The sequence below is a fragment of the Hemicordylus capensis genome, chromosome 2 (assembly GCF_027244095.1).
Source record: "Hemicordylus capensis ecotype Gifberg chromosome 2, rHemCap1.1.pri, whole genome shotgun sequence".
In the NCBI taxonomy this organism is placed as follows: Eukaryota; Metazoa; Chordata; class Lepidosauria; order Squamata; family Cordylidae; genus Hemicordylus; species Hemicordylus capensis.
In genome coordinates, this window is record NC_069658.1 from 179,185,125 (window position 1) to 179,200,718 (window position 15,594).

A 15,594-nucleotide genomic window follows, 5' to 3' on the forward strand; every position below is an offset into this window, starting at 1 on the left:
TCTGTTATCCATGCAGTACAGATAAGGTTAGCACTACACAGAAACTGAATAGTAGACGACTTGACAAGACTTAGGAAAAGATACTCAATTCAAAGATATCCAGCTATCCAGGGCAAGAGAGCTGATCTTGTGGTAAGGTAGAGGTAAAGTGTGCCATGGTGCCCACAGAACCCTGTGGTTTTCTTTGGAAGAATACAGGAGAGAATTACCATTGCCTCCTCCTGCGCAGTATGAGATGATGCCTTTCAGCATCTTCCTATATCGCTGCTGCCCAATATAGTGGGGATTCGAACCAGCAACCTTCTGCTTGTTAGTGAAGAATTTTCCCGCTGCGTCACTTAATGTGGCACCGGTCTTGTGGTAACAAGTATGAATTGTCTCCTTTGATAAGCAGTGTCTGCCTTGACTTGCATTTGGATGGGAGACTACATGTGAGTGCTGTAAGGTATTCCACTCAGGGGATGGAGCCATAGTTCAGTGGAAGAGTATCTAGGTCCCAGGTCTACACCCTGGCATCTCTAGGAAGGGCTAGGAGAGATTCCTGCCTGTAATCTTGGAGAGCCGCTGCCAATCTGTGTAGATAAATACAGCTGTAAAGAAGCCTGAAGAGCAGATGCCTACTGGGAGAGCATTCTAAAGCCTGGGGGCGATGACCGAGAAGGCCCTATCCTGCATGCATGACAACCAAGCCTCCCTCATAATCAAGACACACAGCAGAGTCCCCTCCAACATTTAGAGGGCAGAAATGTTTGGGAGCAGGTGGTCCTTCATGTATCTAGAGCCCAAATTGTTAAGAGCTTTAAAGATCAATACCTGGAAACAAATTGGCAGCTAATGCAGCTTTTTCAGAATGGTTGTGATATGATCTTAGCAGGCAACTCTGGAGAAAACCTTAGCTGCAACATTTTGCACTAGCCACAGTTTCTGAATGTTCTTCAAGGGTAGCCCCACGCAGAGTGCATTACAGTAATCCAGCCATGATGTAACTAAGGTGTGGGTGACCATGGCCAAATCTGCCTTCTCAAGAAAGGAACACAGCTGATGCACTAGCCTAAACTTTGCAAAGTTACCCATGGCCACCACCTCAGCTCATCCAAAAGCAGAACCAGGTCCAAGAGTACCCCAATTGTGCATTTGCTTTCTCAAGGGCAGAGCAACCCTATCCAGAACCAGTCAAATCCTTCATCCCGATTAGCTCTCCTACTGAAAAACAGCACCTCTCTCTTGGCTGGATTCAATCTCAGCTTACGAGCCCACATCCAGTCCATCACTGCCTCCAGCCCCCAATTCAGGACATCCACTGGAACACAGGAAGCTGCTATATACTGAGTCAGACCATTGGTCTATCTAGCTCAGTATTGTCTACACAGACTGGCAGCGGCTTCTCCAAGGTTGCAGGCAAGAATCTCTCTCAGCCCTATCTTGGAGAAGCCAGGGAGGGAACTTGAAACCTTCTGCTCTTCCCAGAGCAGCTCCATCCTCTGAGGGGAATATCTTCCAGTGCTCACACTTCTAGTCTCCCTTTCAAATGCAACCAAGGTGGACCCTGCTTAGCTAAGGGGACAAGTCATGCTTGCTACCACAAGACCAGCTCTCCTCCTAGGATAGAGCTGAATGTAATTCCCCTACTGCTGACAGCTTAGTTCAGACTCCAAATGACCTCTTTCAGCAGTTTCATGTAGATGTTAAACAGCATGGGGGATAAAAATGAACTCTACAGAACCTCACAAACCAATGCAATATTGCTTCACAGTACTAATAGCTGGACTGGAGCAACCCGTCACTCCACTTATGGCAGTCTATCATCTTTAGCCATGGGTACCTACAACCCCTTGAATAAAAACATCTGAAAAGGAGAGTGTTTCAGGAGACAGGTCAAGAATACAGAAAAATTCTTTAGGGACTTACCTGTCTAGGGGCAGGAATGCCTTTGCCTCTTGATGGCGGTGGTGGCAGCAGCTTCCTGTTCCTGTTCATTTTTCTTTATTCTGCTCTCATTCAATGTAAGATAGCATCAGGCCAGATGGAGCTGAATGTTTTCAAAGGGATCAGTCAGACCTTATCCCTGTTTCCCTCCTTCCAGTAATCCACATTATCTCCCACTTCAACTGTCTCTGGCCCAGCCGCCACCTCTTTTCTGAAAAAGTCCACATACCAGGAGACTTTTTTTTAAAAACCCTGAAAACATTCCACCAAATCAAGGGTCACACACTTTTTAGCCTGCCTTTCTTTTCCTTTTTCTAGTGCCAAGCAGCCCAGTTCTAAGCCTGTTTACTGGGAAATACATCTCAAAGCATTCAAGGGGGCAGCATATTAGGTTATGTGTCTCATTGCATTCAATGCATCTGTAATCCTTGGGAATAAGCTACAGAGAGACTTACTTCCTACTAGTAACCAAGCACAGGGGACACTGAATGTCCATGCCTCTCTAATACCTAAAATGCTCTTCTCCCTTTCTAGTTCCCCATTCCTCTCAAACACCTACACTGCCTCGTTCATATGTTCCATCAACTCACAAATCACTCTGTAATCTTATCCAACCCCTTCGCGGCAACTCCCTTCTTCTCATCCATCAGAAACCCTAACCTCATAATTCTCCTTTGTTAGTCTTAATCACAATCCTTAAATCTTATGGAGTGCTGTGTAAAATATGCCACACAAATCATTTTGTCATCATCACGACACCCCTGCAAGGTAGAAAGGTCATGTGTCATAGAGGGGTTGGGGGCTAAGGGCTGCAGAAGGCCACCTAGTTTAGGCGAGATTTAGAAAAGGGTCCTGGTGCGTAGCTCAAGGCAGGCACACTGTCCTGAGAGTAAGCCCCACCATGGAACATAGGGGGACGCTATGCGTAGGACTGGGCTTTCAGTCCTTTAGCCACAACAGGACACGACACCAGCCTCAAAACCTCTGGCAGCTCCTCGGTGGTCTCTTGTCTCCCTTCTAGACCCTGTTCAATCAGACATTGCCCCTTCTCCCCCTCCCTCGCTCCAGCATCCCACGTGAGGTGGGGGGAGTCTCTTTCACCCCCCCTCCTGGCTTCCACCATAAATACTCACTTCCTGCTTTTCCTGGGTTAGCCGTCAACAACACTACACCTTGCTTTACGGTTCTCTCGTACTCGTCGCTGCGTTCGCGACACCTCCCTTGCTTTACGGCCTTTCTTATCCATAAGCCTGGCAGTTCTTTTGTCCGCAGAAGCGATTTCCAGGTTTTAAAAAAAGCTTTTCCACCGTTAGGGTGGTAAAAGTTACAGCAGCTCATAAGAGAAATGCAGGACTTCGTCGGTTTTTGCAGCAACACACCATGCCTCCCTCCTCCCCCTCGCAGACTCACGCTCTTTCAGACGCAGGGCTGCTTCTGTAGGGAAAGGGGGGATCTTTTGAGGGTTAAAAAACAAACATTAAAATATTGTGCTGCAAATACTTCCCCGGCTAGGAAGGGAGAAATAAACTATCCGATGTTATCCTCATTTTGGGACTGGAAGGGGAGGGTGTGAATTTGAGACAGAGGTTATGCCCACAGAACAGACTGAGCATCATTTAGATTTATTCTCCCTGTATTGCAGTGAAAGCTGAGAAAGGCTGAGTGGCTTGTAACAACCATCTAATGCAGTCCAGTGTTATTTATTCTTATTCCTATTTTGCAAGGTGGGAATTTAGGCTGAAAGAGAGTGGTTCATGACAGGCTTGTAATGTAATTCAAGGTTGTTCTCGTGAAATGACGACAACCCTCCCCCCAAAACGGCGTGCATTCAGAGCGGTTACCCTCTTGCCACTTAGTTTGAACAGAAATCCTGAACCATACCGGAAGCTGGGGGACTATGTTATGAACGCCCCTTTTCCAGCTCCACGTTCCTGTCAATCTCGTTTGGTATTAGGGAATATAGACTTGTAATTTATACTCGCACATATATCCTACTCCCGGGTCCCATCTGAAAGACCGATTTCGGTCTCCCCCGGGGCAGAAGGGAGGAATCAGCTTTCTATAGAACACTCACTATAGAGAACCCACCCTATGAGTTTAGCGTAGCTCTGATGGCGTAGCAGCATATCAAAGGGAAGCAAAAATATAGTTGCAAGACATAAATTCATGCTCTAATTCAGGTGCTATCCTATGTTAAAAACGTACCTTCAAAACAAATTAAAAACGTTTAAAAGCTCAGTGCATCAGCATGCAAGTCCAATAGAGCACGAGGCTTCTGCGCACTGAATTTGATTTGGGACAGATTCCAACAAAAATCACGAGACGATGTAGAAAGAGCAGAAAATCCTATCTATGTTGCTGCCTTTTGCTTTTGAATGAACAGGCTGCTGCCTAATTACAGTTACGCAGAATGTATCCTCCATTATATAGTCTAGGACTAGGTAGCAGTGCTCATTTCTGTCCTCGTGGAGAGAGAGAAATAAAGTGTGTACAGGAAGCCGGATTCTCTGTGGACGCGTCACTCTTGTCTTGTCCTATGTCTACGGAAAAGAAAGATCCCTCTTGGAGGGAGCGGCGAGGTTCTTGTGGGTGTGGCTGAAACGAAGGCGCCTTAGGTGGGCGGGAGGGCGCTCGAGCGGACGGGAATTGGCGGGAAAGGCTGCCGGGGAATTCCTGTGAGCTCGCTGGTTTCTCCCTTTAGGACTCCTCCAGAGGGCAGTCGTGTCCCCTCAAGTCTTCTCTGGACCCCCTTCAGAGCCGTTGTACACATTACACAGAAAGACGTGGTGCGAATTAGCTGGACTACTGGACTGCCTCGGATTACAGGTGGAAGGAGTTTTGAGTTGTTCCCAGAAATTAAAACTATGTATATATACAGAGAGAGAGTGGGGAGTATTTAACTGTTCCCCCCTCCCGTCTGCTTTGTTTTTCTGATCTACATAGCCTACCCACAAACAGCTATTATTAGCTGTGCTAGGGAGGAGTACAGGCAGAATACGTGTCTCTACTGTCTTCCCCTACTGTGGGGCTAAAAGCAGCTTTTGGGGGCAGATCTCCAACCCTCCCCCGACTATTTGTTCCAAGCAAAACCAGAGTGCCCTCGTGGAAAAGCAGGTTCCCCGTCTTAGAGAGAGAGCGCTTCACCATTGCATGTGTAAATTTCATGCAGATTATTAAAAATATGGAGGCGGAAAACAGGTACTAATATAAAAAGGGCTGAATATTTAGTCGGTTAGACAGAGTAGAATATTTTGATCGACTAAAAATGTGCTTCAGTTAGTAGGGCAGGAAACATTTAAACGTTCAAAAATGCTCTTGATGCAAGGGTTTGTAAAAAGCAGCAGATGGTAACTGCCTGCTTAGAAGTGGAATTCCCTGCTGCATAAGAAGCTGGTGTAGTGGTTGGAGTGCTGGACTAAGGAAACCTGAGTTCAAATCCCCATTCAGCCATGAAACTTGCTGGGTGACTCTGGGCCAGTCACTTCTCTCTCAGCCTAACCTACTTCACAGGGTTGTTGTGAGAAGGAACTTATGTAGTACACCGCTCTGGGCTCCTTGGAGGAAGAGCGGGATATAAAAGGTAATAATACATAAATAAAAATGAAGCCTGCTGAGACTATGTGAATCCTCAAAGGGCAAATAAAGCATGATGCACGTACATTTTGGGGCAAAAACCAATGGGGGGAGAGATTGCCCCAGAGGAGAAGAGTTGTTAATCCTTTCTGAATGCCACAGTCCTGAGCTGATCACTTCCACAGCTCTATTTAAAAGCTGACAAACTACAGGATACTGGCCCTATCCACCCCCAGCACTGTACTTCCAGTGACTGTTGCTGGTGTCTGTCATGTTTCTTTTTAGATTGTGAGCCTTTTTGGGACAGGGAGCCATCTTAATTATTTATTATTTCTCTATGTAAACGGCTTTAGAAACTTTTGTTGAAAAGCAGTATATAAATATTTGTTGATGTTATCTGAGTCACAGATTTCTAGTTGAGACCTCAGTCTCTCCCATGTACCTGATGAAGGAGGCAATTACCTACACACACTACATTGTCTTATTCCAATTACGAAGAAAAAATAAAATCCTTCTAGAAGGGTAGCATATTAGTCTGTTGCAAGAAAAACAACAAATAATCTTGTGACACTTTAAGGACTAACTATTTTAGCAAGAGATTTTGTGGACTGCAGCCTACTTCCTCAGATTCATGGGGCTAGAGAAGGAGGAGGAGGAAAAAACAATAATGAATAAATCCATCCAGAATTTTCACTCGAGGCACAAATGACCAGGCTCAAACTATCATACTTCGCACACATTATGTGAAGACCCAGCTCCCTTGAGAAGTCTATAATGCTGGGAAAAGTTGAAGGAAAGAGAAGAAGAGGACGACCAGCAGCAAGGTGGATGGACTCGATTACGACAGCATGCACCACTGAGAGCTTAAAGGCCAAGTTGAAGACAGATCACCCTGGAGATAATCTATCTATGTGCTCGCTAAGAATCAACACCGACTTGATGGCACTTAATCAATCAATCAAAAGGACTATGCAAGAAGTGCATCTCTAATTATGTAAGAGATAAGCACAGTGACAATCCACCACAGCAGTAACTGGTGATAACATCTTTATAGATTTGCTAATTTTTTTAGCAGAATAGGGGGATTTTGTCATTACCAATTACTGGTGCTGTGAATTGTCACTGTGCTTATCTTGCACTGATTTAAGCTTTACATTTTATTATCCCAGAATAAACCTCTTGCATTTTATGACCATTTGTCCCCATTGTTCATATTTTTTGTACTTTTCCATCTATATTATCTATGTATATGTGTAATTGTTAGTGTGTATTGCATCACATAGCTCATGCAGCTGAAGCAGCTGTAATCCACAAATGTTTAGGGTACAACAAATTTGTTAATCTTTAGATGGCACAAATCTCTTTGTTGTTTTTGCTGCAACAAACTAATATGGCTGTTCATCTTCTGGAGGTTGGGGGAGAAAGTTCCCCACACTCCAGAAGCAATAGATTTATCATAAATCACAGTGTTTATGGATAAAAAATGATGCATATGATTAACCTTCATGTTAATGATGCATATGATTATTCTTAGCTTTAATATCAGAACATAAATTGCATAACATCTATTACAGCAATATGTTTTAATTAAAGCAGAATAAATGTTCACCCAAACTTATTCTGAGTGTTATTCCTTTTTAGATTTATCAAGCCACTAAGATGAGTAAAAGGAAGAAGGTACAAATATCAGGTAATCTTATTACAGTGTAATATTTCTGCCTTCATATAGTAGGATCTTTAGTTCAGATTTCTCCAAGCCCTTTGTAGGTCATCTGTTACACACTATAATACCTGACTGGAATGTGTGAGCAAAACTCTTCCAGTTTTAAAAATCAGGGAAACCAGGATGCAAAAGGGTCAAAGTTCCTATTTCCTAGAAAAATAAGAAAATCGATACCTCGTTCTTGGCTCCTATTAATTTGAAACACCAGAGTCTTTTAGTATTTTGGTTTAGTTGACCTGACTTTAAAGATATTTCAAGATGTTTCTCAACAGGGGACTCTCAAAGAACAGGGGGGAGTTTCTTTTTTTGGAAGACCAATCCTTCCTTCCTCAGGAAAGTACAGTATTTTTTTAAATTACAGCATAGTCCAATTTGTGCTTCCTCAGACGTAAGTCTTGCTGGATTCAATGGGACGTACTACCCAGTAAGTGTGTATACGATTGCAGTTGTTCATGTATAGTCACACTCCATATCTTGATTGGATTTGTTCTTACTTACAATGTCAAACAGCCTGCCAGAAAGGTATGCTAGTACAATTTGCAGCAAAGGGCTAAATCTGATTAGATTTCTCATTGTGGTATGTAAATTGTAAGTCTTTTCACTACCAGGTATCAGTAAATTTAGTGAGTAGAAAAATATAAAAATAATTACAGTATGGCATTCTTGTCAAAATACACTCCAGAATTAGTAAAATGATTTTACTAAAATCTTCAAAATTTTGTAGGCTGTAAAATATTCATATGCTCCTTAAGGTCTTATTTCTTTCTACATGTTTGTTTACATTTTTTTAAACTTCATTACAACAAATATAAAACACTAAACAATATTGTTCCAAACACAAACAGCAAAACATTATACAACAAACCCTGATCCATCAATCTATGCACTCTATTATTGTCTGGGGTAGGAAAACAACCATAATTTCCCTGATTCGTGTAAAGAATAAAATCTGACCAAATTACATAAAAAGCATTATTTCTGGTCTGGTTTGATCAGGACCGAATAATATGGGTTAGTTTTTCTGAGATCACGATATGCCATAGGTTCTTGTACCAGATCTTCATCAACATAGTTTGATTTTTCAAGTGTTTGGATATAGCTAACCTGGTAGCCATTACCATATACACAATTAATTTTGTTGATGTCAAATTTGTATTGATGCCAGAAAATACATTTACTAATGCTGGTGACATAATACTATTTTCTGGTTTGTAATCCTGCTCATTTCTGTGAATACCCCTGTCCAATAGGATGAGACCCTAGGACAAGTCCACCAGAGGTAACAATAGATTCCCTTCATCCCGCAACCACTCCAGGAAAAAGGAGAGCAGTCTTTTTGGATGTATGCTATTTTTATGGGGTCATCTATGGAAAACACTGAGAAAGTTCTCCTTAATTTGGCCTGAAGAAGAAGTAACTGGCTTCCATTTCTGTCTGCATTTGCCACCGGCTCCTCTGGTGGCTACTCAGGGACGGGCCTTCTCCATTGCTGCCCCGAGGCTTTGGAATGCGCTCCCTGGTGAAATAAGAGCCTCCTCATCTCTGACATCTTTTTAAAAGTCTCTAAAGACGCATTTCTTCACCCAGACTTTTAACTGATATTGTTTTGATTGTTTTAATGTTGTTTTTAGAATATTGTTTTAAAATTTTAAATTGTGTTTACACAATTTCTTGCTTTTAAATTTTTTGTTTTTGTTTTTAATTAATGTTTTACTTTTAATCTTGTTGTTAACCGCCCAGAGACATAAGTTTGGGCGGTGTAAAAATATGATAGATAGATAGATAGATAGATAGATAAATAAATAAATATGTTCATCTACTCCTGATCTTTGATTTCCTGTTGGAAGTCATTTCCCCAAGACTCTTTAAGGCTAGGCAGGGGGTTAAATGTGTGGTTTATAATAAAATCATATGATTTTGAAACCACACTGAAAATCACACTTTTTAAATGTTCCAGACACACTTTTCTTCTGCTTGGATTCAACAAACAACCCTAACACAACAGGATGTACATCACTACCCAACAAGTCTCCTCTCCTCTACACACATCTTTAAAATGCTGTTATAAGAGTAAGATGTTGCCATGTTAAACGAATGTTAAGAGGGAGAAGCAGAATCACACCCAGTTGGCCCTGCCCTTTGCACATCAAGTAAAAGGCCTGCTAAGAGCTTATGTGGGTACAACTTATGCAAGCTGCAAATGCAAATGTTACAATGAATAATGTGAATACTGCAGCAGTGATAAAGTAGCCAAGTGTCTTAGTTGGTCTTACTTACAATAATTGTTTTGTATTCATGTGTTGATGCTACAGCAAGTATTTGTATATTGCATTTATGTTCACCATTCCAGATAGCTAGGGTGGGGGACCCCTAATAGCTAGAGTTCTTAACTCATTAACTTAGGGTGTGCCTAAAACAGCCCTTTTGCTGCCTTTCATCTTACATTTACCCCTCTAGGGTTTGACATATTTTCATTCATATGTGCTGCTCCATATGTGTTTCAGTACACTGGACAAAGTATGCTGCAGAAAAGCAGGAGGAACTTTGAGATCATGCAGTATCCACTTTAAGTTCAGCTAAAAGAAATAAACAGAATAAATTAGGAAGCGGTCTCCTACCATAAGCTGGTCTTGTGGTAAAATGGTAAAGTGTGCAGTCAAGTTGATTTTGACTCCTGGAGCCCACAGAGCCCATACAGGAGGGGTTTACCATTGCCTCCTCCCACGCAGTATGAGATGATGCCTTTCAGCATCTTCCTATATCGCTGCTGCCCAATATAGTACCAGTGGGGATTTTAACTGGCAACTTTCTGCTTGTTAGTCAAGCATTTCCCCGCTGCGCCACATAAGGTGGTTTTTGTGGTAGTGAGTATGAATTGTCTCCTTTGCTAATTCAGGTCTACCCTGGTTTGCATTTGAATGGGAGACTACATGTGTGAGCACTGTAAGATCTTCTCCTTAGGGGATGGGGCTGGTCTGAGAAGAGCACCTGCCTGCTTGCATGCAGAAGGTCCCAAGTTCCCTCCCTGGCATCTCTAAGATAGGGCTGAGAGAGACTCCTAACTGCAACCTTGGAGAAGACACTGCGAGTCTTTGTAGACAATACTGAGCTAGATGGGCCAATGGTCTGACTCAGTATTAGGTAGCTTCCCATGTTCCTATGAATGGGTGTGTGGTATCTTTAACTCATTAAAAATAAACTAAAAGACTCCAGTAATGAAGAAGATGAGGTGAGACAATGGTTGCTGAGGGACAGCTTGAAATTTTTGTGCAGACATTTGCAGAACTTTATGGAAAACTCGGTACATCTTTATGAGATGCAAGGTTTTATAATGAAAACCCCTATAGAAGAGGTGTGCTGAACAAAAACTATGGGAGTACATGAGATTGCAATGTGAACAGTGTTTCCTTGCATGGTTCTCATTAGGAGGTTATGCAACTCCGTATGGGCCACAGAGGCGTAACTACAGGGAGGGCAGGGGGGGCACATGCCCCGGGCGCCATCTTTTCTGGTCACGTGGGGGGCGCCGCCATGACCAAATTTTTAAAAAAAAATTTAAAAATTTTTGTTAATACAAATGTTTCCTGCTCAGTGCAGCAGTGCTGCAGCAGTCAAGGGAGCGCGTCGGTGCCCCCTTCCCCACGAGCGGTCCCTTCCGCGCCACCTGCAGCCCCCCCATTGCTTTGCTGGCGCCTGGCGGCCAGTCAGTGGCCTGGCTTGGCGGCAGCGGCAGGTGCTTGTGAGGAAAAACCTAAGGGGGGGCGCCATTTCAGTGCTTGCCCCGGGGGCCGTTTTCCCTAGTTACGCCTCTGATGGGCCAGCTTTAGCGCTGAGGGGGCCATTGGCAAGGTGACCTTTGTGCATCCCCTCATACTTGGTTGCGCCCTCCACCTCTTTCTGTGGCTGTTTCTTTCATTCTCAGTATGCCAGCAGCAATAACAGGCAGTTACCACCTGCCACATCCCTCCCCCCATAATGCCATATAATGTAAATCAGATACAGCACAATCCAGCTATGGTACAATCCAAGTACATTGAAGTCCTATTGATGTTAATAGGAGTGATTTCAACTTGTGCACACAGAGTGCTTCTATTGTAATAAATAGGATGTAAAAATACTCATTTTTAGCTGGTGAGTGTTCTTCTTTCATGATCAGTAATATTTGCTGTACTGCTTTTGCATGAACACTTTACCAGTTTGATTGTTTAATTTGGGTTTCCCCCCACTCTTAAAATAAGAAATCAAGGAACTGGACATTTCCAAGGCAAAAAGGAGCTTTAGAAAGAAGGCCCCGCTGACAGGAGAGAGTGATCTAGAAAAGCCAGTACAGACTCTTCCTCCCTCTAGTAATTCTCCCTCAAAAGTAACAATAGCTGGAGCAAGTCAAGAATGTCAAGGAAATAACCTGGAAAACACTGACACTGAAATCTCGGCAGCAGCCTTGGATACAAGGTAATCAAGTGTGTTTCAAAGAAAGACATGAAATATTGAAATGTGGTTTGGCTGAGAATGGCAGTTGACTGCAAGGAAAGGCAATTCATATTCCAGTTACTGTACTTCCAAGGAAGGGGGGTATTAAAGTACATTGTTATAAGACAGCTGCAGAGGAGTGCTTCTTCCAGAGTGGGTTTATTGGGAATCAGTAAATGATCTTCAATGATCCACAGTCTAGGAGGAGGACTGTGATAGTCTAAAACTGCAGATTTGACACTAGCAAGATAAATGCAGGTGGCACAAACCCAAATTGTTATTGTGATGCAAATATAATTGCTCCTTGGTATCTTTTCCCCACTTCCACTTTAGTGCCTCAATCCTAAGAAAGCTAGGGATGAAGTGGTGCCTGCAGGTCCTAAGCAAACAGTAGCTTACAGCCAATGAGAGCAAAAAGTAACGGTACAGTGAGAGACATTTGTCCATGTCATCCCGCTTTTTCTTCCGTAATAATTAAATATATCAGGAAAAAATTCTACAACACACTGAATCTTCTTTAAAATTTATATTAAACAGGTAGGGCTGTAGCTTTGAAGCTGGGGCCATAGCTCAATAGTATACCACCCACTTTAAAAAAAAATTACATTTTATATCTCGCTCTTCTTCCAAGGAGCCCAGAGTGGTGCACTACATACAGGTGAAACTCGGAAAATTAGAATATCGTGCAAAAGTCCATTAATTTCAGTAATGCAAATTAAAAGGTGAAACTGATATATGAGACAGACGCATTACATGCAAAGCGAGATAAGTCAAGCCTTAATTTGTTATAATTGTGATGATCGTGGCATACAGCTCATGAAAACCCCAAATCCACAATCTCAGAAAATTAGAATATTACATGGAACCAAGAAGACAAGGATTGAAGAATAGAACAATATCGGACCTCTGAAAAGTATAAGCATGCATATGTATTCAGTACTTGGTTTGGGCCCCTTTTGCAGCAATTACTGCCTCAATGCGGCGTGGCATGGATGCTATCAGCCTGTGGCACTGATGAGGTATTATGGAAGACCAGGATGCTTCATTAGCGGCCTTCAGCAATTCTGCATTGTTTGGTCTCATGTCTCTCATCCTTCTCTTGGCAATGCCCCATAGATTCTCTATGGGGTCAGGTCAGTCGAGTTTGCTGGCCAATCAAGCACAGTACACTGTATACTTTTCAGAGGTCCGATATTGTTCTGTTCTTCAATCCTTGTCTTCTTGGTTCCATGTAATATTCTAATTTTCTGAGATTGTGGATTTGGGGTTTTCATGAGCTGTACGCCATGATCATCACAATTATAACAAATTAAGGCTTGACTTATCTCGCTTTGCATGTAATGCGTCTGTCTCATATATCAGTTTCACCTTTTAATTTGCATTACTGAAATTAATGGACTTTTGCACGATATTCTAATTTTCCGAGTTTCACCTGTACATAAGTTTCTCCCCATAACAACCCTGTGAAAAAGGTTAGGCTGAGAGAGAAGTGACCGGCCCAGAGTCACCCAGCAAGTATCATGGCTGAATGGGGATTTGAACTCGGGTCTCCCCGGTCTTAGTCCAGTACTCTGACCACTACACCACGCTTTTCATGTGGAAGGTCCCAAGTTCACTCCCCAGCATCTCCAGTTGGGGCTGGGAGAGGCTCCTGCCCTGAAACCTTGAAGAATTATTGTATTGTCAGTCATTGAGTAGACAATGCTAAGTTAGATGGACCAAGGGTCTGACTGGTGGAAGGCAGCTTCCTGTGTTAGGGAACACTAATTGGGGGGGGGACACCCCACCACACACACTCACACAGGACTGCAAGAGACTCTAACTGGGAAATGCCCAATTAGTTTCCCAGGGGAAAAACAGGGTTTGTTTTTCTACAACCATAATGTGCATCTCATTGTTGCTGAGACAATGCTTTCTTCAAAATGCCCCCAGGCCACAAGTTTCATTTACTTGTTGATTTGACACAAAAGTGAGAACTGACTTTGTCTACAGTAGCTATCAACAACTCCTGAAAACAAACAAAGCCAAATGCAAGGGATCCTCGCATGACTATCAGAGGGAAATGTGCAAAACAATACTATCTTGAATGAAACAGAACCAATAAACATGGCAAAGAGATTTGCCACCTGTGTGAGCCATCTTAGATGGTCACCCTCTGACCTCTCAGCCATTGTCATAAACTGAGCATACCAATAGTCAACTCCTAGCTAGTCAAAAAAGTGCATATTTTACATTAGGGGGGAAAGGGTTTGAGGTTAGGCATTTTGTAATGGAGGTGACTAAAAAATTGTCAACTTTGCTTCTTGAGAACTAGTTAGGCATTTTGTACTTCTCCTATCCTCTTGATGGGCAATATTTTGTTTAATTCAAAAGCTTGAAAGTTGCCCAGAATGTGTAATTTTGCATATTTCGATATTTGTTTATGATATCTGCTTTATCCTAGAGCAGCAGTAGTGTAATAGCTTTTATTAGCACACAAAAAATGTGTCTAGCTATATTGGTCCTTTAGAAAAAATCCAAAAGTCACAGGCTGATATCCTGATTAAATTACTCAACAGAAGTTCAATTGAAATTAAGAGGACAAGTTGACTAACTTGGCCTATAAATTTCAGTTGGACTTCTGTCTAATAACTTAACTAGGAGGTCAGCCACAAAGGTCATTCACACAATCAAAAACTGTTTCTTACTCAGGTTTGGGAGCTGTGTGTGCACCAAATTTTCAGTTGTGTGGAAGCAAGGTAGGAGGAAAAGCCTCCTACCTTGCTTCCACTCAATCACTTCTACCCAGGTTTTCCTCCTACCTTGCTTCCACACAACTGAAAATTGAGAGAACACACAGCTCCCAAACCTGGGTAGGACACAGTTTTTGATTGTGTGAATAACCTCACAGTCTTTTACTTTGCTTCCTAGTGGTTAAATGCCTTTCAGCTACTAGATAATACTACCAATTGGGTTTCTGTTACCTAGTGGACCACCTACAATTAATCTTTCCGTTTGTTCATATAAAAATACTAGCTGACAGCCTGAGTACATTTACTAGATGAAGTTCTACTGGAATACAGTAGTCCTTTAGAGTTACTCCTGAATAATACTATTGGGAAAATCAGTCTGGATGTCAGGTACCATGTTTCTCTTTATTTCTGCTCTTTGCTTTACAAGAGGATCTGTGCTTTTATTACTGCTGGAGACAGAAGTGAGTAACTGCTAGATTTGGTATGTTCTAGAAATGGGGGGGGGGATCTCATATGCTCAAGGCACATCCTGAAACCAGTGTTGTTTATTTAATCAAATTTGCGGAATTTCAAGCCTGTATAACTCCTAATCCAATTCATCTTAATAGTGTTCAGTTTCATTTGGACTCCTACAGCATGCTCAGTGGCCCCCTCCCCCAATTTAATTAATTAATTAATGGATGGCTTTGCTTAACATCAAACATGATGAAGAGTTCTAGGGAACTTGAAAGTTCTCCACAAGTTGCTGCTCACAACTTCGTCCTTTTTGTAATTCCTAATAAGTGTATTAACAGATACGTTAATGCAGCTTTTCAACCTGTTATTAGGATGAGCTGAACTATCAAAAAAGTACTGAGCCAAACTTTCAAGTTTCCCAGAATTCAAGGCTAGATAAATTCGGGGGGAAGGGTGGAGGCAGGAGGCAGTTTGTAATCTTAAAATGGAGTTCAAGATTTAGGCTAGAATATACTGTACTAGGTATAATACAGATTTCAGGTTGCACCAAAGATTACTGAGACAGACAAAATGGCTATTCTCCCTTTGAAAATATAAAAACCAGATCTGTCTCTAGCACTGATTGGAACACACATGTTACTTACAAGGCAGAGAGCAGAAGTAAGGAAAAATGTAGTAATGCTTTTATTAGCAAAATGGAAGATTAATTTTAGA

General features: G+C 42.2%; 2 protein-coding genes across 12 annotated transcripts in view; one reads left to right on the plus strand and one right to left on the minus strand.

The window, feature by feature from the left end:
- The window catches only part of CC2D1A (coiled-coil and C2 domain containing 1A), a 74,948-nt gene extending 71,196 nt beyond the window's left edge, over positions 1-3,752 (minus strand). For 3 of the 5 annotated variants that reach the window (XM_053296460.1, XM_053296457.1, XM_053296462.1), the window contains exon 1: positions 1,909-3,023. In XM_053296460.1, the coding sequence (XP_053152435.1) occupies positions 1,909-1,977 (69 nt within the window). In that variant the 5' untranslated portion in view covers positions 1,978-3,023. Of the gene's footprint in view, positions 1-1,908; positions 3,024-3,059 lie in introns of those variants that run through there. The other 2 variants (XM_053296458.1, XM_053296459.1) reach the window with 2 other exon arrangements.
- A 775-nt stretch (positions 3,753-4,527) lies between these two features.
- BRME1 (break repair meiotic recombinase recruitment factor 1) overlaps positions 4,528-15,594 on the plus strand; it is a 30,453-nt gene continuing 19,386 nt past the window's right edge. For 2 of the 7 annotated variants that reach the window (XR_008316258.1, XR_008316259.1), the window contains exons 1-4: positions 4,528-4,752; positions 7,141-7,189; positions 9,180-9,292; positions 11,461-11,674. Coding sequence is in view for 4 of the 7 variants with exons in the window: in XM_053296463.1 (XP_053152438.1) it covers positions 9,229-9,292; positions 11,461-11,674 (278 nt within the window). In the remaining 3 variants the exon portion in view is untranslated. Of the gene's footprint in view, positions 4,753-4,810; positions 5,125-7,140; positions 7,190-9,179; positions 9,397-11,460; positions 11,675-15,594 lie in introns of those variants that run through there. The other 5 variants (XM_053296463.1, XM_053296466.1, XM_053296467.1 and 2 more) reach the window with 4 other exon arrangements.